The sequence below is a fragment of the Diadema antillarum genome, unplaced genomic scaffold (genome assembly GCF_040938485.1).
Source record: "Diadema antillarum isolate AM-2024a unplaced genomic scaffold, OU_Dant_1.0 scf00000128, whole genome shotgun sequence".
In the NCBI taxonomy this organism is placed as follows: Eukaryota; Metazoa; Echinodermata; class Echinoidea; order Diadematoida; family Diadematidae; genus Diadema; species Diadema antillarum.
In genome coordinates this window covers 206275-233356 of record NW_027271017.1, presented here as the reverse complement: position 1 = coordinate 233356, position 27082 = coordinate 206275, and the positions used below count along the sequence as shown (strand labels likewise).

The 27082-nt window shown below is 40.7% G+C and overlaps 3 protein-coding genes across 3 annotated transcripts; 1 reads left to right on the top strand and 2 right to left on the bottom strand.

The window, feature by feature from the left end:
* Positions 1-3558: 3558 nt before the first annotated feature.
* LOC139720389 (actin CyI, cytoplasmic-like) lies at positions 3559-6313 on the top strand. The gene is made up of 4 exons (XM_071631753.1): positions 3559-3693; positions 4429-4668; positions 5231-5477; positions 5796-6313. The coding sequence occupies exons 1-4, from the start codon at positions 3559-3561 to the stop codon at positions 6311-6313; spliced, it is 1140 nt and encodes a 379-aa protein (XP_071487854.1).
* Positions 6314-9439: 3126 nt separating this feature from the next.
* LOC139720458 (actin-5-like) lies at positions 9440-12533 on the bottom strand. Its single transcript, XM_071631816.1, has 4 exons — positions 12399-12533; positions 11090-11332; positions 10397-10643; positions 9440-9960 (listed from the first exon to the last, which is right to left on the bottom strand). The coding sequence occupies exons 1-4, from the start codon at positions 12531-12533 to the stop codon at positions 9440-9442; spliced, it is 1146 nt and encodes a 381-aa protein (XP_071487917.1).
* Positions 12534-14821: 2288 nt separating this feature from the next.
* Positions 14822-16965, bottom strand: LOC139720457 (actin-1-like). Its single transcript, XM_071631814.1, has 2 exons — positions 16709-16965; positions 14822-15342 (listed from the first exon to the last, which is right to left on the bottom strand). Exons 1-2 carry the CDS (start codon positions 16950-16952, stop codon positions 14822-14824), a joined length of 765 nt encoding a protein of 254 aa, XP_071487915.1. The 5' UTR covers positions 16953-16965.
* Positions 16966-27082: the final 10117 nt, after the last annotated feature.

The following is a 27082-nucleotide window of genomic DNA, read 5'->3' as shown; positions in this document are numbered from 1 at the left end:
CAACTAAAGTGAGCATGTTAGTCACAGAACGCGTCATGTTTTGTTTTTTGTTTTTTCTTGACAATCATGCTTGACCCCAAAACGTCTCCTGCAGTGACCAGCCCCCATACGGCCAAGATTAGTGAGTCACTTCGGATGACGATTGGGGATTCCCCCGCTTGTCATCACCATCCCCGCCCCCGCCCCCCCCCCCCCCCCCCCCCCCCCCCACCAATCTAGCACGGGTTACTAGAACGTTGTGCTCCAAAATACAGCTGTACACTCGCGGATTGAGTACGTTTAGATACTGTAGTCTAGATTTCAGACCGTTTATGTTACTGCATATGCAACTTACACAGACGAAAACAGAACTACAAACACACACACACACACACACACACACACACACACACACACACGCACACACATACAAGCACACATGCACATAATATACACACACAAGTTCTCCTTCCTTCCTCCCTCACCCCCTCTCTCTCTCTCTCTCTCTCTCTCTCTAGTCTGTTAAAGACAGTGCTACAAAGTCACACCTACTTTATAATACTTTTGATTTGTTGTTGTTGTTGTTGTTTTTGCTTTTATTTGTTGTTCTTGTTTTATACGTTTATAAACAAAATATGATGTGATTGGTCCCCCAGGCCTCTTCATAGCAATTTTTGAATTAAGTGTTGTGGTTGATTACCAGATTAAGCCAAAATCAAACGTCTTCAAAATCAGTGCCCGGTACATTTCTCACAATCCTTGAACAGAAGTAAATTTGAATCGGCACTGTTAATAGCACCGTCAATAATCGTATGACACAATCAGAAAAACACAAAATGAAGCGAATGATGTGAGAAAAACAAACAAACAAAGAATAGCAAAAGTTGATAATAACAGAGTAACCTATTACGTCTCCTGCTTTCTTGGTAGGCCCCTAATACTCAACTGCTTTTTGTTTATATTGTGATGCAAAATTACTGATAATGAAATTCTATAGCATATTTTGTGTATACAAACGCCCAAGTTTATCAATAATCATGAAGGCCTGGTTTAGACACTCACTCGTCGACAAATCAGAATGATACGTGGTTTCCACGATTTATGAAACTAAAAGGCTGAAAATATTAGCACTGTAATGTCAGTTAAAAAACAAAAAGGTCGAGAATTTTGATTGCATTGACACGGGTAGGTAGTCAAGGTAGCCGCCGAATCGCTGTCTATTCTTTAAAGACTAACTTTGATCCTGGATCGTCAATCGATATTCTAGTGTGTACAGATAAACAGTCATGCAAATTGTGATCGCTCAAGAGAATCGGATGTCTCCATATATGGGCATTGAACCCTGGCCAGTGTTTACATGCCCGAAACACAGAGCAATGGTATCTGTTGCACCCATTGGCAACCTGCTGTATGTACGGTGGATAATTATGATTTCTGAGTTGAGCAGTCCATATAGGGTAGGGTAAGAGTGAACACGGCTTATTTTTCGGCGGTACGTAGAGAGCATAATGTGATGTCGTTCTTCTTAATATTGTGGTAAAAAGAAAAGATTTCGATTGAAAACAATGAGCAATGCACATTCCTCCAACAGAATTCATGTAATGTTGCTCCCGTTTCAGATTCCGAGGACCCCAGCTACTTTACGTTGCAGTAGCATCATTATTATCTATTTTAGGAGAGCGAAAGAGCGAATGAAAAAGAAGCATCAAAATTTTATTCAAATTTCATGAATTAAAGACGCTGAGCAAATTGATTTGTTGTACATCCATGTGCATTTTTTTTTTGTCAGACAAAAACATTTATCGGGTTGCTGGGACATATTTGAAAAAAAAAAAAGTCGTGGATCCGGTGACTGCCTTATTTGGTATGTCCACGGTGGGTTCATATTGCCATCTATAAGCTGTATACTGTTGTTGACTGGGCAGCAGTGTACAGGTAGTTGACCAAATAAGGTATTAGAGAGCAACTGCTCCATCCCCCCCCCCCCTCCATACACACACACACATACATCTACACACTTACACACATGGTGATCATAACAACGCTCAAGTCATTATTATTGCGACATTGATAACCGTATCATTCAGTGAAACGAGAGACTGGAATTACCGAAGATTAATACCTACCCCAATAACCACCTATTCCATATCCCGTTTTTCTTGTTGATAGTTACGAATAACCAAATTGCGATTGCTTTAATCCATTTTCTTTGGTAATTGTGCTGACAACATTTTTTTAAGGATTAATGGACTGTCACATTTCACAATGATATCAAATTTTACTGTCTGTCAGATGGACAATCATTATTCTTCGCCCTCTCTTCAAAATCAGTTGAAAGGTTCCGTCAGCAAATACACTGTATGAATGAAAAGCTGAAAGATACGAGGATTCAGAGCAAATATCTTATTATCATTATGATTTAGCGTTTGTCTATTAGATGTATAGCCCTACCTTCTTTGTTATGTCATCGTAATGTACATAAGTGGTCAAGCACCCTTCAATTTTTATCCTAGGACATAGAATCATGTAAAAACTCTTATTGTTATATATGTTGGTGAATCACCGCTTGCGATTGGCTCTTTTCTTATAAACATCTGTAAGAGAGAGCGAAGGGGAGAGACAGACAGAGCGTATGGAGAGAGTAACAATAGAAGAGTGAATGAGTAATCAAATCAACAGCAAACAAAACTCTGCTCCAGTTGGTCTTGTTTATTCACTTCGTTATCTGCCACCGGCGATTCTAACTGACTATGAATATTCATGACAATACCACGACAAGATTTCAAATGCGCACAGCTCCAGTAATCGTTTTTAAAAAGATCCTTTGAGATCGAATCATCTAGGTTTCAGAGCGAACCATATAAGGACATTGCGATCTAACATTGCGCAAGTAATTTCTGATCCCAGATGTGTATAAATACTGGACGAGGTCTAGCTTCATAAGTCATTGGAAACTTTCCTTCATGAGAAGACAGATCTACCGGCCATACACACAGAAGTGACCATCTATAGGACCCAGCATCCAGGAAGAAGTTTTGGGACATCTTGAGAAAAGTTAACAGGAATTCAACCAGGTCTTCGGTGCAGTCAGCAGTCAGCCGATCAGCAACAAATTATAGGTAAACGATATTTGACACTATCTAATTTTAAGTGTCATAATTATATACGTTAATCCCTTATTACATGTTTTTTTCAAGATTCTTTCTTTCCTCATTTGATTTTGTACAAGGCTAATTATACATTGTCTTTCTGAAAAGGTTTGATAAATTCTAACTGAACGCCCGATAAACTTCATCACCTCCCCCTCCCCCCCCCCCCAAAAAAAAAAAAATCTTGTTTCCTGTAAAATTCATGAAATTCCTCCAACGTCTGTAAATAGTTTCAAGAATAGATTAGACAAATACTGGTCAAAAACCATGTTCTTGACTATGCACCTCCAGTTCAGGTCAAGGCGTGTATTTTTTTTTTAAGCCTCTGTCCTTTCTCACACAATGAGCGCTAACACTTTTCATTTTAATCATTGTTTTCTTCCAGTTTCGGACGACTTCCCTTGATAAACACAATATACACTAAAAAATCATGGCCGACTTCGTGGGTGACGATATTGCTCCCCTGGTCATCGATAACGGATCAGGAATGTGCAAAGCTGGCTTCGCAGGGGACGATGCCCCACGAGCTGTCTTCCCTTCCATTGTCGGCAGACCGCGGCACCAGGTAAGACAATATTATATAGTTAATATCTTCCGACAGTAATATATATATATATATATATATATATATATATATATACAATATACAATGCAGTCTCGTTATAACGAAAACAGTTATAACAAATTCTCGCTTTAGCGAAGTCAAATCATTCCTGTCCCAAAATTATTATCTATATATCTGTATGTAATTTTTCTGTTTGGCTACAGCGAGATTTCGATACATAATAAAGGACAAAAAAACCCACCGGTCCCGAGGACTTCGTTATAGCGGGAGTACACTGCACTCTAAAAGTGTACATGATGTATATCATCACTCCCCCTAGCTTGTTCTCTCGATCTCTCGCTTTTCTCACGTTACTATTAAATTCCAATGTCGGATTGTCTCTAGTAACTTAAGAAATGTTGTAAATTCCGGTAAACAATAATCAAGTAAACTTAATGATAACAAATGTAACAATATTCTGAATTAGTGTGGGCCAAAGATCAAGATGAGGTTATGTGTACACGTATGCCCTTCTCCAATACAAAGTAGCGGACGTTCATCGCCTGATTCTGAATTTCTGATTTTTTTATTCTGCCCTCTAAAAAAAAAGATATTTAGGCTACCTATTATTCGTGATACCAAAAGTTAACTAATCATCATCCATTCATGGGGCATAATGTCTTTGTGTCCTTTTTTATTTTACAAAACTATTATCTCAATATGTTAATGTGCTTTATATTATTATTACGTAATGAGATAATCATGGCTGGCATGGGATCCAAAGACAGCTACGTAGGAGACGAGGCCCAGAGCAAGAGGGGCATTCTCAGCCTCAAATACCCGATCGAACACGGCATCGTCACCAACTGGGACGACATGGAGAAGATCTGGCATCACACGTTCTACAACGAGCTCCGCGTCGCCCCCGAAGAACACCCGGTACTTCTCACGGAGGCCCCGATGAATCCGAAAGCAAACAGGGAGAAGATGACGCAGGTACTTTACTATCTTCCTTCTTTTTGACTTGTAATCGTGTCGTTATCTCTCTTAATTTTCGTCTTTGCGTCAGTTTGAATCGTCGTATGGTTCAGTATTAGTAGCAACATTAAGTCTTCAATTAATCAACTACATTTCTTGGAAAATATGCATGGTACAATACCGCTTCATTTCTCTTATGTTGCGTACATGAGTTAGATCACTCGTTTTTTCCCTCCTGTTGTTGGTAGGTTACAGCTAACTTTCTAACAAATTATATAAGTTCTTCTTAGTTCTGCTCTATATTGATGTTGTCTTTCGCTCTGGATGTCCCAGTTTTATCATCATTGTCACTTTTCATACTCAGTGGAACACCATCACAATTATTTTATCTAGCTTAGACGATGAAAAACAACGATTATGTGTCGTCAGTTGAGAAGTACATAATAAAATACACTTTTCACTTTTGTCACAGGTTACAGTTTGTAAATCCTCTGCTATTTGTGTAATGTACCATCATCAACTGACTTCCACAATGTGAAGCAACATTATAGACTTATTCTTATTTTTTGTTACTGTGCAGATCATGTTCGAGACGTTCAACACACCAGCCTTCTACGTAGCCATCCAAGCCGTCATGTCCCTCTACGCCTCGGGACGGACAACAGGGATCGTCTTCGATGCCGGTGATGGCGTCTCCCATACCGTGCCGATCTATGAAGGCTACGCCCTCCCTCATGCTATCCTTCGTATGGATCTGGCTGGTAGGGATCTGACAGATTACCTGATGAAGATCCTCACAGAGAGAGGCTACACCTTCACGTCCACAGGTAGAGATAATAATTTTGATTCGTAATTTATTGCTTGAGTTTGAATTCACTGTTTCCATTTCTGTTCTTAGAATGTTTTATACTTCAGTGTCATACATCACTTGTCTTGGGTAACAGTCGAACACAGACTAATAAGGTTTTTTTTTTTTGTAGATCACACTACGGAACTTCACGTTACTTTTTGTTTGATTAATGAAACAAATGATAATCGTCTTACAGAAAGTAATGTCGGTGTCATGGGTTTGATGATTGGTAAGAAAATGGAAAGAACAAACAGATGTTGAATTAAGCGATCTTGGAATTTTGTTTGTTCCACAGCCGAGAGAGAAATCGTTCGCGACATCAAGGAGAAGCTCTGCTACGTCGCCCTCGACTTCGACCAGGAGATGGAGGCCACGGCCAGGTCATCGTCCCTCGAGAAGAGCTACGAGCTTCCCGACGGTCAGGTCATCACCATCGGCAACGAACGCTTCCGGGCTCCCGAGGCGCTCTTCCAACCGTCTTTCCTGGGCCAAGAACTGGCTGGAATCCACGAAACCACCTTTAACAGCATCATGAAGTGTGACGTAGACATCCGAAGAGATCTCTATAGCAACACCGTCCTCTCTGGTGGGACCACCATGTTTCCTGGAATCGCTGACAGGATGCACAAGGAGCTGACGGCCCTAGCTCCTCCATCCATGAAGATCAAGATCATCGCTCCTCCGGAGAGGAAGTACTCAGTCTGGATCGGAGGCTCCATCTTGGCTTCCTTGTCTACCTTCCAACAGATGTGGATCAGCAAACAGGAGTACGATGAGTCGGGACCAGGTATCGTTCACAGGAAATGCTTTTAAATCATTTCAAGGCTGAATTCTATGGACTTTGATATACCTTGTGTATTCTGTAGTAGGCATACTTAGTAAGAGTTGCGTTGACTGTTCCATCAAGGAACTGCCATGTGCGTCGCTCTTACTGTCTTACGCACCTGATCATGCTATCGCTGAAGTTATATCAAGATTGTTTGGTTGTTTAGACAACCAAACAAAGTTAAAAAGGAACAGACCTTTGTCTTGCGTTTCCACATGTTTTATTTCATTGAAAGATGCCTTTGTTCCTAAAAGCAGTCACCAACAAAAGTGGCAAAACAACACTTTACAATTAGAAACAAAAGATTATAGAATCAGATTATCTGCGGAAAAGATTTAAAAACAATATATCAGTTATAGCGGGGACAACGGAAAGCAGGATATCGCAAAGTATTTGCAATATCATCAGATCGTCTTAAGGTAAGAAGGAGCATGATAGCGTATGCAACCGATATTGGTCTATGAAATGTGAACCCTCGCTGTCTCCGAGATATTATGGTAGTACAAGTACACTGTATTTATCGCAAAATGTATACGTTTCTGTAAGCAAAGTTAACCGTTTTCATGTAATTTGGTGTCAGTTGCATTGATTTCATATCTTTTAGTTATGAAAAACGGAAGAGTGGCAAAACCGAACTTAATCATCTTAATATCACCCTGATCAGTCTGACAGTAATTGTAGGGAACGATAATGACATGTGAAAATGACATAATAATAGGTCCTCATATGCTTTCGGTACATGTTAACTAATAATATAAGAGAAGAAAATATAATAAAGTATATACGTTGACACAAACGAATTGTGAAAGAACCTGCATAAATTATGGTACGCACCACCTTTGAGACAAAAAGGCAATAATAAGTTATTTCGGGGTTTTTTTTTTATATCCGAGAGGTAGAATGGTATACCATGGAGGTGGAAATTTCCTAGGGAAGACCATTTTGAGACATAAATGCAATATCATGTTTTTGTTTTTTTTTGTCCGAGCAGCAGAAAACAACGCTAGATGTATCATATCGATGTATTTTTGTAAAGCAATATTGTAAATAAATATATATCATGGTAAAGATTAAGAATGGGTTTTGTCCCACATTTTGAATTGTGTGGCTCATTTTGTAGAGAAGAGAAAGAGAGAGAGACAAAGAAAGGGAAGAGACAGGGAGACACAGGGGACGAGAGAAGATGAAGACTTTTAAATCATAAAAGAAACAACTAATATAGAGTATAAGTTGATTAGAAATAGATCTGTTGAATATATACACAAACACACACACACACCCACTCATATTACATTTATATATATTACATATAATATATAATATATATATACATATACATATGTATATATATATATATATATATATACATATATATATATATATATATATATATATATATATATATGTATATATACATAAAATGAAAAGGAGTTGGAATATATATATCATCATCATCAGCATCCAACAACTTTTAATGGGTGTACCATTAATAGCTGTTGGACGCTGATAAAGCATTACAGTATCTTCTTTTCATCTTTGAAATTTGTGTGAACCACGTGAAATAAAATTACATGTACGAAGATCCTCATTATATGTGTACGGGGTGGTTGAATGTTTGTGTGTTAATAGAGAGAGAAAATTAGGTACAAGAAAACGAGAAAAGAGAGGGGAAATGCACAAATAAAATTAATGAAAGAAAGGGTGATATGAAATTATCCTAAAAATCACGAGGAAATAAAGAGCGCAGAGAACAACATGGTTTTCAGGCAAGTATATTTACAAACCACGCCCAACACAGAAGGGAATTTGATGTTGCATACCCTCTATCAACACAAGAACGACACTAACAATTCAATTAGATTCAAATCAATTCAACTCAATTCAATTCAATTCAATTCAATTCAATTAAAGTTATCTTTTTTTTTCAAATGAGGTAAAACATAATGCAAATGTACATTTCACAAATTGTACTGATTGATGTGCAAAGAATACGTGTAGTCCAAAGTGAATGAAAAAGAATATTACAAAACAGAGCATGTTGAAAAGAAATAAATACAAAAAATGTAATAAGGGAAGCAATATAAACTTTTCAAAAGTTGACAGGACATTCAATAATCAGATGGTGGAAACATGGATCCTTGGGTCCATGGTGGAAAGAAGTGATCCACTGAAACTCAAAGCCAAATTGTGCCCATCATATTGATTAAGATGTCGGTGTATTCTGTTAGTTGTTGTTGTTGATGTTGATGTTGTTGTTGTTGTTGTCCAGTTGTTGTCGTTGTCTTTGTTGTTGTAATAGCGCTAATCAGTTTGTTTGTAAAAGTGCAGAATAGGAAATTATTATTATGATAATGATGATTAATGATACGGTCGTCATTACAGATGAAAGCTCGAATATTATTACAAAAAAACAACAACAACGATTTGATTTTCTGGCATTGCACGTAGATATAATAGTTATGTACTTATGTATGCGTTTATGAATACAACCGAAAGATTTGGCAAACAAAATTACTATCGTTATCATCAGATCATACGAGCTATATCGTGGTTAGTCATACATAAATAGTTTCTTGAAACAACAGCAGACCAGAGAGAGAGAGAGAGAGAGAGAGAGAGAGAGAGAGCTTTGACTAATTTTAGATGTTACAACAGAGATTATGAGAGAACGTTTCTTGACAGGGGAATTTAGATTAGTAGGTTTATGTGTTTCAAGGATTTTGATAATTATGTTACGCCTGCACTGCGAAGAGTTACATTTGACAGCAACAAAGTTATCGCATATATGTACTTTGAGAATTTGAGTATTGATACAAATCTTACACTTTGTCTTACAACCAATAATTTCTCTCACCAATCAAGAGATTTAAGAACTGATTATTTAGACAACTTATTTAGATGCGCTTGAAGATCTTGACGCAGCGTCTCGCCTTTGATATCTGCTCCTTTTTTAAGGATAACGCACTTGTAGCCATTGTGATTTGTATATTAAGTACAATGATATCCCCCCCCCCCCCCCAAAAAAAAAAAAAAAAAAAAAAAAAAAAAAAAACTACTTATCTTTAATCTTAAATTTGTGGAGCAATATGATGGTTTTGATAATATTTTAAGAGCTAGAAGCAGCGTCTGGAAACAATCCAAGGTCCGTATTCGTCATACTCTTCTTTAGAGACCCATAGACCCCCATTGAGTGGGCTTTGGGTAGCGAACATTGACCCTCCGACCCACGAAGCGTGGTTCCGTGGTGCCGTTACTTTAACTTCCGTTGACGACGGAAACAAAATGGCAAGCTCCTTCTGCAGTCGTTCGCTAAGCCCGGGATACATGGTGGGTCCACCGGAGAGTACGATGTTGGCCAGGAGATCGTTCCGGATGTCGACGTCGCATCTCATTACCGTATACTGAATCATCTCGTGGATGCCTGACACCTCGAGTTCCATTAGACTGGGATCGAAAAAGAGTTCGGGAACGACGAATCGTTCTTTTGCGACGGTCACGACTTTTCCGTCTGGAAGAGTATAGTGCTCTGTGATCGTCGACGATATAATAGAGTTTGCGATCTCCATTTCTCTTTCAAAGTCGAGAGCGACGTAGCACATCCTCTCTTTGATGTCAGTGGCAACTCTCCAATCCGCTATGGCAATGGAAATAAAAACAAGAATTCAAATTTTCCTTAACGTTATAATATTATTGTAGCCTTTTTGCAGGGAAAACAGTTGTTATAGTAAGTTGTTAAATTATCTACCAAATCAGGGTAATCACAGATGCCTTACATGTCCAAACCAGCAGGAGGTTTTGAGGCGTATATTATATCACCTCTTTAATCTACACCAGTCACCTTTTTTGCGACCATTAACTCTAATCAGTAAGTCAGTCAAACAAAAAACAACAACAACAAACAAACAAACAAAAATACCACAATTTTACAAAATTCATTCACCTTTTTACTCTATGTCCTTGATGTCCTCTCTGTATGAATTTTAGCTATTCTGCTTATCTGATTCTATTTCATTTATTGAAGTCACATGGAATACTATGACAAATCACATGTTATTTTTGTCTTTACTCACCGGTGGTCTCGAACGGGTAGCCCCTTTTTCTGAGCAGGTCGAACATCAACTCAGAGTGTGTGGAACCGGCAAAGTCCATGTGACGCACCTGATGCTTCAGCACGTGGCCCTCGTACACGGGAATCGTGTGGATGCTGCCGTGCCCGACGTCGAGCACGAGTCCCGTGGTGATGTCGGCAGCGATGAGGGATGCCACGGCGTGGGGGAGGAGGTATAGGGCTGGCACCTCAAACTTTTCAAACATTTCCTAAAGGAATATAAGTCGAATCTTAGAGTACTTAGGTTTTTTTTACTCACCGTTTGCCCCAATCTATGTGTACATAGCAATTCCGCTGAAGCACGACATGAACATAGAGCGTAATACTGATTATACTCTCGTAAAAATAAATCAAATTCTTCTTTGCGTGTGAAGTCAATTTACGTCTTTTTTTTTAGATTAAAGTCCCTCCATTCTAGAAATGTAAGCATTTTCATATCTATACATCTCCAACTTTTTCATCTCTCCCTCTCTCCGTTTATTTCTCTGAAAGAAGTAACCTATTTAACACTTCATTCATTTCATCACAACATCTATTACTTGTCTTAATCGACCATTGTCCGCGCACTCGTGTACACTGAAATGGCAACGTAAGGAAGGACAAAGGAACAGATATAGGGGTGGGGGTGGGATGGGATCAAGCAAAATGAATTCACTTGCGCCAACTTCTGCCTGTAGACTGTGAGATTCATCGGATGTTCAGTGAAAAGGACCGGGCGTTCTTCGGGGACGACCTGGAGCTCGTCGTAGAAAGTGTGATGCCAGATCTTCTCCATGTCGTCCCAGTTATAGATGAACCCAAATTCTACTGGCCATTTCTTCTGAAGCATCTCCCTCTTCTCCTCCGCTTCACGTCCGATATGAAAATCCTTCTCACCCACTGAGTCGGTTGACGTGTCCTACATAAATTTCACGGTGTGTACGATAACGAATTTGAATCGGCCACTTCGCGGCTTTTGTGTCAATATTAATCACAAAATGTTCGTTAATACCGTATAGGCTCTTGTTTAAAAAGCAGCCTCAAAGCTGCAAGGAGCTAGTACAGCAAAAAGAGATGAAAGGTAGAACGCAAGGAGATTAATAAGAACGGGAAATTGAGAAGCAAAAGAAGGAGGGATTCTACAAGCAAAAAAAAAAAAAAAATAAGAAGGGGGTGGCAGAAATTAATAATAATAATAATAATAATTGACAGTGCTTATATAGCGCATAACACAAAGTGATAATGTCCCTTTATATGCGCTCAAGAAATAAAAAATGAAAAGACTATACAAAAACATACAATTGCACTTACAGTGATGGTACCGAGCTTCATGTTTGCTTACACTGTAAACAAATGCGTTTTCAAGGCAGACTTGAATCTATCAGTAATTTGTCTTAATTTCTGAGGTAAATTATTCCATAAAGTAGGGGCATTAAAAACATATGTTCGTTCTCCGTAAAATTTGGTTCTTCTGGATGGAATAATAAATACATCTTTACTTTTTGATCGAAATTTCCTCTCTGGTGTGTAGATATGAAGTAGCTCCCTTAGATAATGTGGAGCAAACATATGAAAACACTCAAATGCTAATAACAGTATCTTAAACTAAATCCGATTTTTCACTGGAAGCCAGTGTAAGCTTTTTAAAACTGGTGAAATTTGTTCATGTTTCCTGATTTTGGATACTACTCGTGCAGCAGAGTCTTGTATTGATTGTAATCTCTGTATCTGTTTGACCGGCAATCCATAAAGCAATCCATTACAAAAATCATGGTGGCACATGACAAAAGCATGAACTAATTGTTCTACAAAGAACTTTGAGAAATAACAAAACCAAAAGAAGAAGCAAATGAGGAAGAAATGCATTAGAATTGAAACATGAAAGAGGATAATATGATGAAGGGGAAAATATATAGATTACAATACTTCCAAGAAAAAAAAAACACCAACGAGTGAACAGTATGACAATGACAATAGCGGTGCACCTGTTTCTTCGGACGTCCTACAACGGCTGGGAAGGTCACCCGTGGTTCGTCTTCCCCCGCGAAGCCCGCCCGGCACGTACGAGAGCCGCAGTCGATGACTACCGCTGTGCCACCCCCTTCTGGTTCGGTCGTCATTACTGCGACATTCTCTAGGCGAATTAAAAGGCGGGAGGGGTCGATACGAAGGAAAAGGGAAAAAGAAAACAGCAGAGACAGTGATCAACGATATATACGATATGTCATCTATCGGCACAATTCAGTTGGAAATAAGTTTTGCATGCAACTGACTGACAAATTGCCCTACAGCGACGTAAATAAGCACTGAATTGATCAGTGTTCTAGTAGTAGCCATGATAATCATGGGTGTGCGTACTCGAGCAGGATTCGAACCTACGACCTCCTGATTTCCGGACAGGCGTCATCTCCACGAGATCACCGAGCTTCCGTCCGACAGCAAGTGTTGATTCTAGTCCTTGTAGCATGCAACGGGTACTACGTAATTGTGCAAATTAATGAAATTGTTAAGTCGAGATGTTTTTTCATTGCAACTAATTGACACATTGCCCTACCTCTACGTATACATTATGTCTCAGGTTTCATATTCCACTCAGCGCGTTTTGTTCGAGACTAACAGCTGGGCAAAGCTGGGCATGTTCACTGATACCGAACCGGGCTGGCCAGAAAATACGCAAAAACGGCCCATGTGATGGGAAATGACAGTCTATTTTAGAATCTCCAAAACTGCGGCAATAATGCAGCAAAATCAATTTGAATTTGTGTTCCTTAAAGAAAAAAAAACAGATATTAGTATAACTTACAGTAGGCATTAGGCGTAAACATTCATAACTGAATCACGTACGCCTTAAAATTAAAAATAACAACAACAACAACAGCGGGTGAAAGCACGAGATATCGTTTTAATCATATTCATGTATCAATCAAGCAATCACTCTTTCACTCACTCACTCAGTCACTCACTATAAAGTCTCTCTCTCTCTCTCTCTCTCTCTCTCTCTCTCATTAACTCAATCAATCAATCAAGCAATAAATCTCTCTCTCTCTCTATCTATCTATCTATCTCTCCATTTATCTAGCTATCTCTCTACTTGTCTATTTTTTCCTACCTATAATATACATCCCTATAAATAACATGAAGAGTTTGTTCGCAAAAACCGATAAGTCCATTTTTGAAGATTTTGAAGTACGGTCTCTGTCATAAAGTGCAAACTAATACCTTTTAAATGATATATTGGTCACTACATATAAAGAAATATTTTTGAAGTTATGGTCAAAAGAAGCAAAAATTTTCTTATAATTTTTTTCTATATTTTTCTTGACCTTTAATCGCAAATATCTCCATTTGGCAAATATGGACTTATCAGTTGTTGTTTTTTTTTTGCGAACAAACTCTTCACATGCATATTCATTTGTATTTACCTGGCTATATACTCACCGCTTCACCAGATTGAAATATCCCACAATCTGAATGCTCCACGAAGTGATCGCGATCCTTTATAACGTCTTTGCACAGAACGATGAAGTTGGTATGCAAAGATTCCAGTATGAGCGCAATTTTGTATATGATCTACAATGTAATTTCAACCTAGCTGTTACCGGGACCTCGCATATCCATGCCTAGCAGACGACCGCGGGTTCATATTCGTGGTTTGTAGTTTTCTGTGCGTGCAATCGTCTGAATGTAATTACAGTCATCCTCTCATAGCTTCACGGCTGGTTTGACGCTTTATACCCTATCAACTGACACGATTAAAATATTATGTCGGCTCAACACGACACAGAGTACAGCGAAGCGGAATGATGTAGAAGTACAAAGTTCATGATTTTTCACCAAGTGGGATATTTAATTAGTGTAACTAAAGTGCGATCTACTATTACACGTCCACTTGTGAACGCACATTTACAATGTGTACAAACAAACACGAAAAGATATGACTCGAAAAATGTGTCAGGAGGAAATGACGCACATGTAGTCGCGTTTCTTTTTTATGTTTGCTTTACTGTATAATCATAGAGTGTAGATGTGTAATATAACAATAGACAAACTTACGTGCTAAACAATGCTTAGACATGATTTGTCATCACGGGAGCGTAAAGAAGTCGCTAAATGTTCAATCATGAATTATTTTCTATTTTTCTTTTTTTTTAGCCAAATGAAATAATGTTGCCGTTATTTGTTATTGCAGCTTTGGCATTTTTTTTTTTTTTTTTTTTTTTTTGCATGGATAACGAATTAACAGCCATAATTTACTACATAAGTACAAACCTATACGAATTATACAAAATTATTACAAAGTAAAAATATTTTCCTAATAATAAAATAAGATAAATCTTAATGTTGTCGAAAAATATATATATATATTTTTTTTTTTTTTTGGGGGGGGGGGGGGGGTCTGTTCAAAGAGCTAGAAGCAGCGTCTGAAAACAATCCAAGGTCCGTATTCGTCATACTCCTCTTTAGAGACCCACAAACCCCCATTGAGTGGGCTTTTGGCAGCCAGCATTGATCCTCCAACCCACGAGGCGTGGTTCCGTGGTGCCGTCACTTTTACTTCCGCTGACGACGGAAACAAAATGGCAAGCTCCTTCTGCAGTCGTTCGCTAAGCCCGGGATACATGGTGGGGCCACCGGAGAGTACGATGTTGGCCAGGAGATTGTTTCGGATGTCGACGTCGCATTTTATCACCGTGTTCTGAATTACCTCGTGGATGCCTGGCATCTCGAGTTTCATTAGATTTGGATCGAAAAAGAGTTCGGGAACGACGAATCGTTCTTTTGCGACGGTCACGATTTGTCCGTCTGGAAGAGTATAGTGCTCGGTGATAGTCGACGATATAATAGAGTTTGCGATCTCCATTTCCTTTTCAAAGTCGAGAGCGACGTAGCACATCTTCTCTTTAATGTCCTTGGCAATTCTCAAGTCGTCTGTGCAATGGAGATAAAAGCGTGCTCAAATTTTATCTCACGGAAATTAAATGCATCCTTCAGTATGTATAAAAATACCGCTTATTCTGTTTGTTTGTTTGTTTGGTTGGTTGGTTATATTTTCCAGCACTATTGATAACGTTTATGGTCTATGGAGTAATCAACCTCTTTAATGTAAGCATGGCTCTTCAATTTGTAAGGATACCTCCATCCCAGCCTTGCCAAGGATACTCATTCATAAACCTGGGTCTAGAGAGACATCATGGGTACATTATACAGTTCAAGGGCGCAAACACGAGGAGTGGCTTTGAACTGAGGACCCTGGTGTTGGTAGCTTCAGTGCCAATATTAAGGAGTACAGCACTGTAGAGTTCGAAGTGTTATCATTACTACAGCGCTGTACTCCTTAATATTGGCACTGAAGCTACCAAGACGAAAAAAGTTAATGTCGAGTCTTTAAATATGTCATGTTTTGTGGAAGCGGTGTACTGAGGTCATAAGGGATAATGCAGTAGAACTCATAATTTCTAATCAATTCAATTTAAGTCGATATTCTTGAAACTAAGTTCCCATTACACATTCTCTCAACGTGAATTTCACAGTGAAATTCCACAGCATATGGCTTTGTCTTCAATACACAGAGTTTTAATTCTATTATTTGTTTCAAACGATAGAGTGGTAAAACATTCAATTAAGTCGCACCTAAAAAAAGACAGCGATGAATCTTTCAACGTTTTGCATGTTTTCAAGAGAGAGATGTATTAGTTGCAATCAGTTCTGCAAACAAGAGGAGGTGATGACGTACTCTCTTAACGTGTTTCCAATTTCGTTCGAACATAAAATTTCACTGAATTTCTTGCATTTCACATGAAATCAGCATCAACATCAAGATAAAATTACAGTATCTCTCTCTGCTCTGCCATGGACGTCACTGCCCGTTGGTCATTGCTGATGCGATAAGCATCCTCCAGTATGGAGCGCCAAGTGTTGCATGGTCTCTTTCGTTACGAAATGACTAATTTCGTAACGAAAGAAACGACGTGACACTTAGCGTCCCATACTCCAGTTCCCTCTGTCGTCGCCCTAGTGCTCAGCAGCAAGGTGAATAATCTTATAAGTACAGCGTACTCCTCGGGACCGACATTTTTCTTTCGTTATAAAGACATTCTGTCATAACCGAACAGTATAGCGTACAAAGATACATAGATGATATTATTGAGACCTGGATTTTGATTTCGTTGTAACGAGAATTTCGTTATAACCGTGTTTGATATAACGGGAGTGCACCGTTACGTATGTGTGATGATTTAGCAACAGGTGATATTCCTGGGGAAATGTCACATTTGTAATTGGTGTCAATTCTCACCTATAGTCTCGAATGGGTAGCCCCTCTTTCTTAGCAGGTTGAACATGAAATCAGAGTGTGTGGAGCCGGCAAAGTCCACGTGACCCACTGCGTGCCTCAAGACGTGGCCCTCGTAGACGGGAATCGTGTGGATGCTGCCCTGCCCGACGTCGAGCACTAGTCCTGTGGTGATGCCGGCAGCGATGAGGGAAGCCACGGGGTGAGAAAGGAGGTACAGGGTCGGCACCTCAAACTTTTCAAACATTTCCTGAAGGGAGATGATGTGATCTTGTTTCATTTCAGTTCCTTGGTCTGTCTTCTTTTTTTCTTTGTAGTCTGTTTTAAGTACAAGTGTCCAAGTGTATATTATGGCTATTCCATTAAAGCATATCTTTAATTGCAACAAATATTTCTAGCTGTAAATTGCTGATTTAAGTCTTTTTCTCCCTCTCTATATTCTAAAAATGCAAACAAGTACTTGCATGGCATACCAGGTACACAACTTACTCTTAACTTACACTGTTTTCTCTGACAAAAGCTTCCCGGCTCGCTGTTACCCCTCCCCACCCCCCCTCCCCCCAATAGGCCAATGCCACATGTACATATATGTATGTTATACTGTATATGGGTCAGAATTTTGAACGATGTACAATTGAGCCAAAACAAGGCAAAATTTAAAAAGTAGGAAATTCTCCAAATCATTCATCTTACCTGAAAGAGTATAACTCAAGCTTTAATATGAACCCAATTATACTAGGTTTTTCCCAGAGGAACAAGTTTTTATTCACCGCTGAAGTTTACCATGTCCAGAGCAGCGAACGTCCGTGAGGAATAGTACTGCACATACATTTGAATACCATTTAACATAGTTTCCAAAGATCTGATTCAGTTCAAAATCCCAACGAAGTATCTTAAGGGACATGTGTACGTGATTGCAGAATATTAAGCTTGTACTCTTAACCTGTACGTAATGGTAGACAACTGATGATTTAACTAAATTCGTAATTTCTGTGGAAATATTGCTCTTCCGCTAAACACTTTCTTAACTTTACGCGCATTTTACAGAAACTCAATATTTTCACCTCTTATTTCACTATCCCATACTTTAATCCTCACTCCCAAATAATAATATACCTTTTTAAGATGTATCTCATCTGGGCAGTCTCTATAACCCAACAAACATAGCATAGTTTTCATCACGGAGGTTCGCATGTAGCTCACGGACGTTCGGAACAAACAAGATATTGAACAATGCAGCTCTCTTGAGTTGGAAACACATTCTACTCACAACAAACAGCAATTTCATGTCGAGAACAAACTCCTCTGCAAAATCCTGAATAGATATTCCCAATTCTCAATTATATAAGCTTGTTTATCTTCTCATACTGAGGAATTAAAGAAAACAATTTTTCCATCTCTCGTAAATGAACGTACAAACGTACGTGTAATCTCAGTGACGTAGTCCATCCTTGAGAACGAATATATTTATCAACATTTCGTTATCATGAAGTAAATATTCAGGTCCTAAACTTGTTATATAAAGTCTACAGTGCAAAATTGGCTTTTTGTATAACGAACATGATCACAGCTAAAATCATGACAAAGAATCAATATAGAAAAACAAAAGAAATGTGCTCCGTTATAGAAATACGAAGTTTAGCTGGGGAGGGCAAACGAATACGTTAGGAAGAAATCCCTCTGTGTTTGCTCCTTGTGTTACACACTGTTACCGAGGAGAATTTGTGTTATTATATTAGTCAGAAATTATAATAGGTTCGATACTGCGAAGTTTCGTCATAACAAGACACAATAAGTCCAAATAACTTGGATGGATGTTTGTGACTTCGCTATTATACAATACGGTTTGTTATAACAAACCTTTTGTAGCGCGTCATTTCGGAGGCTCGTTATTTATACAGTTTGTCAATACGAAAATTGATAGAGTTCGTATAATTATGAAGCTTTTTTATTCGGTAAATGATAGGAATCTCCAAAGGCTAACCGAAAGGCATATTGATTGGAACATGAAAAATTATGTTTGCTTTTCCAAATGTGGAGAAACAAGTTAACAACTAAAACCCTCCAATTTCAAAACCTCATAATAATTGTTTTCACCTAAACGAATATCAGGCCCATTCCACTTTTAGAAGAACGGACCTAAAAATAGTGATCCTTAATATCTATTTTTGAAGAACATTTCTAATAACAAACCTCCTAAATTAACTACAATTTTTTTTTTTTCCATTTTGGAATAACAAACCTTTGGACATCGGAGTAACGAATCTTTGGAACAGCGAACGTATCAAAGTGCAGCCGTAAACCTATTCTTAATCATTCCTTTTTTTAACATGTGTTTTCAAAGTAAGCACAAAAGCACAAACAAATTGACGATCTCTCTGTCTCTTAAATGTAAAATGAAAAAAAAAAATCTTGGAAAAAATTACAAATGAATATTGCTTTTCATTGATGAGTATAAAACAACACCATGTGATGATAAGCGGAGGATTTGTGTGTTTCCATCAGACAATAATTGTATACTGCATGATTTTTGTTCGCTTGTGACGGCATTTCGATGAATAAAAAACATAAACAAACAAAAACTTCTCCAGAGGAATTTGGTATAACGGGAGTGCACTGGCAATTCTTTTCTCTGTGTGTTGGAGCTCGATCCTTTCTTTGTTTCTCAGTCATTTTCATTCAACTGCTTCCACGTCCTTTTGAAACTGTTCCGTTTCTTATTCAACACATGCTCATTACAGACTTCTTCCGTCATTATCCTGAATGTGATTGCGTAGCACTTTTCGGACTTGCTTTGGTTTCTTTTGTTTTGTTTTTGTTTTCTGTTTGGTCGCAGCATGTTCAGGCTACTGAGGGAATGAGAGAAAATCGTCACGAAGAGAAAAATAAGAATGAATGAAGGCATTTAATATCATGACAATTACAGCGAACGTCCGTTATGGAGACCAAAACTGGATGTGTTCTGTTTGAGACGGCAGCTACCATACTCAAAAGATAAACACTTAGAGCACCTGTCACTAAAAAGTGGCACTGATCCTCTTTCTCCTACTATGTAATCCACTGACTTATTCAACCAACGAACATCCGTGAAAAAAAAACGTTTTCCGTTTGTTATTACAGGTAAATTGAGTGCTGAACGCTATTCACTTTCGGGTATGAGCGGCTCGGTGATTTGGTAATATTTTCAACTAACAATAATCTTATGTGCAGTGATATATTTGTAATTGTCAGAAATTTCCTTTCTCGGACAGAACGTCCGTGAGCGAAACTTTCAGAACCTGTAACGGTACAAATTGTCTCCAGAACCTCATTAGAAAGAAATTTAAACGCACAGAAATTACAGATTACGCAAAATTCCATTTTCCTATAACTTTGTTTTAAGTGTTTAGCTGTTTTTTGTACAATTAGAGGGAAAGCAAGCGTAAAATTGTGAGTAAATTTTCAATTGTTTGTTCATCGTGATCACATAACGCCTTAAAAATTCTGAAACTACTGCTCTAAACTCATTTTCTACTTTGTAAAACTTTATTTGTCGCTATTCGAGCCAAAAGTTTTAAAGAATACAGGACACTTTCGGGACAAGTTATCCCTATCGGAGGGATTGCATACGTCACGGACGTTCGCTGGAATTGTCACGGACGTTCGTTCTACTGATAGGGTCATGTTCCAGGACGGATAACTAATCGGCAGAGAGTACCTAGCCTTCCTAACTTTTTCAAAAATTTGAAAATGTATTGTCAATGCAAATTATAAGAAATTTGACATCCTTACAACATATGTATTGCTCAGAGGGGGATCAGGAGGTGAATTTTTAGAGAAAATATTACTTATTTGCTTGGTTTTTGGTGAATTGCATGGTCCAAAAACTGCGGACGAACCTCAGTCCGCTCCAAAAATGGCATGCAGCTCCTCGGCTAGAGAGCCAAAGGTGAAATGCACCTTCGCCATCAAAGCAAGATGGTGTCCCACTCGAAAACGTTTTAATCATCACGGACGTTCTTTTTTTCTTGGAGGTTCGTCTAAAAATATAATTTCGGTTCCTATTTGACAAAGGATGGACAGAGACTCAAAACAAACATATTATCGTGTTGCTAGATCTTAGTTGATTACGACTCAGAACAATGTCGCCAATAACGTTTCATGGGCTACGATCTTTATTAGAAAATAGCGGAGGCACGTCCGTGACGAAAACTGAGTATAATTTTGCATAAACGAATATTACGTCCCATGTACAGCCAGCAGACGTACAATTTTTGCAGGATATGTTCATTAGGTGGAGCACCAAATTTTCGTATACGTTACAGTTGGGACAACAAAGTAGAATTTGCAGCAGCGATAGAAATAAAAGCATCACGGACGTTCGTCTGTTTAGGACTTTGATATTTTAATTGTTCTCTGTAATTTTATACGTGCTCATAAAGTTCTTATAATTTTGTGGTACATACCCATGATATGTCAGATCCAGAACATGGTCAGATATTAGATGCCACGTACCATTTAAAAAGCACATTATTAGTTTGAAAAACAAAAATTATTGTGAAAATAGCGTTTTTACCGTATTTTTACGCTTTAAGTCCTTGTGAAATGAAAAATATCAGGCAAAAGTCAACCAAATCATATATTTCCTGAAAGGAAATTTACCAATCTTTGAGATGACATGAAAAAATCTGGTTTCTTAGATCATCCTGGCTTGTTCTAAGGGAAAGAATGTCATAAGGTACGAAAATTGGCAATTGTACATCGTTCAAAATTCTCACCCATATGTGTATGTTAATGTCGATGCAACCATTCAACACTTTCACGTATGTATCAAACATTAATGATGTACTTGTATCTTGATTTTGCATACCATCATGTCGATACTGTTATAGATTTTGTATCGCTATATTGCCGATTGAAATGCAGAAATAAAACTGAACCGAGCTCGATCATCACATCCGATATCCAGATCATAGGCAAAGAAGACGGAGAAAAGAGATGTGGGGGGGGGGGGAGATTGTGAGAGAGGGGGGAGAGATAGGGAGAGGGGGAGTGAGGGAGGGAAAGGGGGAAGGGAGAATTAGTTCAAATTCACCTGTGCCAACTTTTCTCTGCTGACTGTGGGACTCATCGGATGTTCAGTGAGAAGGACCGGGCGTTCTTCGGGGACGACACAGAGCTCGTCGTAGAAAATGTGATGCCAGATCTTCTCCATGTCGTCCCAGTTGGTGACAAACCCATATTCTACCGGCCACTTCCTGCTTAGTATATCTTTCTTCGCCTCCGCTTCACGCCCAATATAAATGTTCTTTAGACCTGTTGAGTCGGTTGACGCGTCCTACATGGATTTATACGATGTGAATGCTGTGAATGTGCCAATTATAGTGTTGTGCGGTACAGATCTTCATGACATCGCACATTTTAGAACATGTCTTCCGTTTGTAATTATAAATACAGGGCCCTGTTGCATAAGAGTTGAGATCAAACGTAAGTCTGAAAATTCAAACTTAAGTCCATGAATACTCAGTTCTGATACCTGACTTATCTTAGATTTTCCGATTTATTTGATAATATCTTTTTAAGTCTAGAAGAAGAGGAACAAGAGGATGAAAAGAGGAAAAGAAAAGCAAAAAAGGAGGTGAAGAGAAGGAGGAAAAGAAGAATTAGAGAAATGGAAATGATAGAAAATAAGGAAAATAAAAAGCAAATGCATGAAAATAAAATAGGAAGGGAATTGTGAGCAAGTTAAGGAGAATAAGATGATGGAGAAGAAATAATTTGGATTGAAAAGAAAGAACCCCAGAAACACTGGAAGAGAATGGGTGCACCTGTTTCTTTGGACGCCCGACAACGGCTGGAAAGATGACCCGTGGTTCATCTTCGCCAGCGAAGCCCGCCCGGCACGTAAGAGAGCTGCAATCGACGATCACTGCTGTGTCATTTCCGTCTGACTCGGCCATGTCATTAAATCTATTCTTCTTCTTTTTTCTAGGGAAAGGAAGGATCGGGGAACGATTTGTTTTAAAGAAAAAATAATGCTAAATATGTTATATATGAAGAACAGTACAGGTCACGTGTCACGCACTGACACGTCTTCAGTGTATGCTGCGCCTGCGCAGTGCGAAATAAAGTCAGCTTCGGAAAGGTACTTCTTGGCGTGCACGCTTGTTATTGAGTTCTCCAACTTTCCTCCTATTTCATACATAAGTATTAACGCGTACATAACAAAATTGGCGACGAGGATAAACTCATCAGTTTGATTAGTTTGGTTATACTCTTGTCTACCAAAAATGACAACTTTTGGTAGTATCGGCGAGTTTAACGACAAGGATGGCAGTTGGACTCAGTACGTGGAGCGCATGAGCCATTACTTTGCCGCGAACGACATCTCCGACGGGGGTAAGCAACGTTCGATACTTTTGAGTGTGTGCGGTGCGTCCATGTACAACCTCATATCAAGTCTCTGTGCACCATCAAAGCCAGGAGAATTATCGTACTCTGAGTTGGTTACCCTGGTAACTAATCATCGAGAACCGAAGCCCTCGGTGATAGTCCAGAGATTCAAATTCAACACCAGGGTGCAGAAAGAGAGGGAGTCTCTCGCAGAGTACTTGGCTGAACTGAAACGATTGGCCGATTATTGTGAGTTTGGCTCGATGCTAAAGGAGATGCTGCGAGATAGGATGGTGTGTGGTGTGCGAGATGAGCGGGTTCAAAGAAGGCTGTTGGCAGAGCCCGACCTGAATTACGACAAGGCAAAGAAACTCGCCCTCGCCATCGAAATCGCGGACAAAAACACGGCAGATTTACGTGGTTCTACCCAGTCTGGTGAGGGAACCGTAAACAAACTTGCAAACTCCCGAGGCCGATCGCAGAAACCCTTGGGTCAACGGACACCCCACCCTCTTACGCAACGCCCGAAATCCACACCTCGCTGTGGGTGGTGCGGTCAAGCCGCCCATAAACAACGCAGTGACTGCCCGGCGAAGGACGCAGAATGCTTCCAGTGTGGTAAGCGGGGACACTACTCGTCTGTGTGCCGAGCCCAGCCCAAATCGCACCAACCAGGGGGGACGCGAAACCGAAAGACAAAAGCAAGGGGCTCTCGAAATTATCAGCTCGAGGACGGAGGAGAGGAAGCGTATGGAATTTTCAACAAATCTTCCAGTCCAACGAAGTCTCCTCCGATAACAACCGCAGTACTGGTCAACGGACAGCAAGTCGGGATGCAAGTTGACACTGGTTCCTCTGTCAGCCTAATTAGCGAGGGAACTTGGAAAAAAACGTGGAACGCAAGTCAGAGACCAACCTTGCGCCCCACCCCCACGGTTCTCCGTACGTATACAGGGGAAGCTCTCCAGATAGCGGGGGAGTGCGACGTTCGAGTGGCTACATCACAAGACGCAGATGCTAAGTCAGCGAAGTTGCTTGTTGTCAGGGGCAACGGCCCAAGTCTGCTCGGTAGAGACTGGCTGAGCATAGTCAAACTTGATTGGCACACGGTCAACGCAGTTACGGCCGAGGGGAAGCTTGACCGCCTGCTTACGCAATACAAGCAGTTGTTCGCCCCAGAGTTAGGCAAACTGAAAGGTGTTCAAGTGGAGCTGAGTGTGGACACGAATGTACCCCCAAAGTTCGTCAAAGCACGCTCAGTCCCCTTCCCGCTGAGAGACCGGGTTGATGACGAAATCAACCGCCTCGTAGGAGAAGGAATACTGGAGCCGGTCAAGTACTCGAAGTGGGCGGCGCCCATAGTGCCTATCGTCAAAGGTGATGGATCTATCAGAATATGCGGTGACTACAAAACAACCATCAACACTGCTTTGCGATCAGACACCTACCCGATACCGCGAATCGAAGAGCTTTTCGCAAAGTTAGTCAAGGGACAGCACTTCACGAAATTAGACCTGTCGCATGCGTACCAGCAGCTAGTCTTGGATCCAGACTCTCGCGAATTTGTGACGATAAACACGCATCGGGGATTGTTTCATTACAACAGAATGCCATTCGGTATTTCTACGGCACCGTCAGTCTTCCAGAGAGCAATGGAAACTTTGCTAGCGGACATTCCAGGGGTAGCTGTTTATCTGGATGACTTGCTGATCACAGGTGAATCAATCAGTGATCACCTCGCCAACCTCGAACGCGTTCTTCACACTCTCGAGGAAGCAGGACTCCGACTCAAGCACGAGAAATGTGTCTTCCTCGCAGATGAAGTCCAATATTTGGGACACACGATCACGTCCAAAGGACTCAGCCCGACCGCCGACAAGGTCAAAGCCATCACCGATGCACCCCCACCCAGCAACATCAAAGAGCTGAGAGCGTTTCTGGGAATGCTGAATTACTACGGCAAATTCCTGCCTCACCTTCCGACCACGCTAGAGCCTCTGCACCGTCTCCTTCGTAAGGACGAAAAATGGAAATGGGAACGCGAACATGTGAACGCGTTCACACGGGCAAAAGAATTGCTCAAATCGGCAAGTGTTCTCACTCATTTCGATCCGAGCTTAGAGTTGATTTTGTGCTGTGATGCAAGTCCATACGGCGTTGGAGCTGTACTAGCGCACAAAATGTCTGACGGATCGGAAAGGCCCATTGGATTCACATCACGTACCCTGAGCAAAGCGGAACGCGGTTATTCGCAGCTAGACAAGGAAGGACTGGCGATCGTGTTTGGCGTCAAAAGATTCCACCAATATCTCTACGGAAGGAAATTCGAAATTGTCACTGACCACAAGCCTCTCTTAGGTTTGTTTGGAGAAAACAAAGCGATACCCCACATGGCATCACCGCGAGTTGTGCGTTGGGCAATCACTCTTTCAGCGTACGATTACCAGCTAACGCACAAAGCGGGGGCAGCGAATGCGAATGCTGACGCATTGAGCCGCCTTCCGCTGGCACCTACGATCGCAGCCGTACCCGTACCTGGTGACATTGCCCTCCTCATGGACGCGATGGAGAAGACGCCACTCACACCAGCGCGAATACGCGCCCTCACATCGAAAGATCGAGCGTTGTCGCGAGTTCGGCATTTTGTGACACATGGATGGCCAGATACGCGGATGCTGACGAAAGATGATGAGCTGAAGCCATACGTCAACAGACGCGATGAATTGAGCGTACAAGATGGTGTGATATTGTGTGGAACTCGTGTTGTGATACCACAGCAGGGTCGTGCACAAATGCTAGATGAAATCCATGCTGCGCACCCAGGAATTGTGGCTATGAAAGGAAGAGCTCGCAGTTACGTATGGTGGCCACAAATCGACAAGGAGTTGGAGGAGCGAGTGAAATCGTGTGCTCAGTGCCAGATACACCAACGCGATCCAGCAAAAGCGCCACGGTGTCCCTGGGAACGACCGTCACAACCTTGGTCACGCGTTCACGTCGACTACGCCGGTCCCATCGACGGCAAAATGCTCCTTGTCGTCATTGATTCCCATACAAAGTGGATGGAAGTCGCGATCACAAAGAAGTCTACCAGTGAAGCGACTATAGACAAGCTGAGAGAAATCTTCGCCGCTCACGGTCTGCCACACACGCTCGTCAGCGACAACGGACCGTGTTTTGCGAGCGAGGAGTTTGCGACATTCATGAGCAAGAATGCCGTAAAGCACATCCGAGGAGCGCCATATCATCCCGCTACAAACGGGCTAGCGGAGCGCGCGGTCCAAACTGTGAAGGCGGCATTGAAAAAAATGAGCGGACCTCTTCACGTGAAATTGTCACGGTTCCTTCTCAGCTACAGAACAACTCCGCACTCAACGACGATGCAGACGCCAGCGGAGCTGCTCATGAAGCGACAACTGCGAACACGACTCTCGGCAGCGGTGCCTGATGTCGATTCAGTTGTCGAGGGAAAGCGAAATTCGCAAATGCAAGGTCGCCGTTCTCCACCACTTCGCGAATTCGAAGTTCATGCGCCGGTGTACGCGCGAAACTACGGGCAGGGAGACAAATACGTGCCTGGAGTCGTCATCGAGCGTGCAGGGCCTATGCTATACACGGTGGAGGTCGTCTTCAGGGGTCAGAAGTTTCGCTGGAAACGACATATCGATCAGTTGAAAGCGAGAATGACGCACTCCGTGAAAGAAGACAATGACAGAGCAGTCGAGATGGACGCGAGTGTCGCGTCTCGCGATGACAAAGCAGAGAGCGACAATGCAGTCAACAGTCGTGGTGAAAATGCAGTCGACAACCATGATGAAAACGCGGTAAACGATCATCCAGTTGACGGCGAGCACGATCACAACGACGATGTTGCTGTCGAGACGCGTAAAGGAACCGACAACGAAGTAGTAGTCGAAGCGACGCGCAAGACGTATCCCAAACGCGAAAGACGGAAGCCAGATTACTACGGATTTTAATGAACGGACTCGAACTGACCAGGATTAA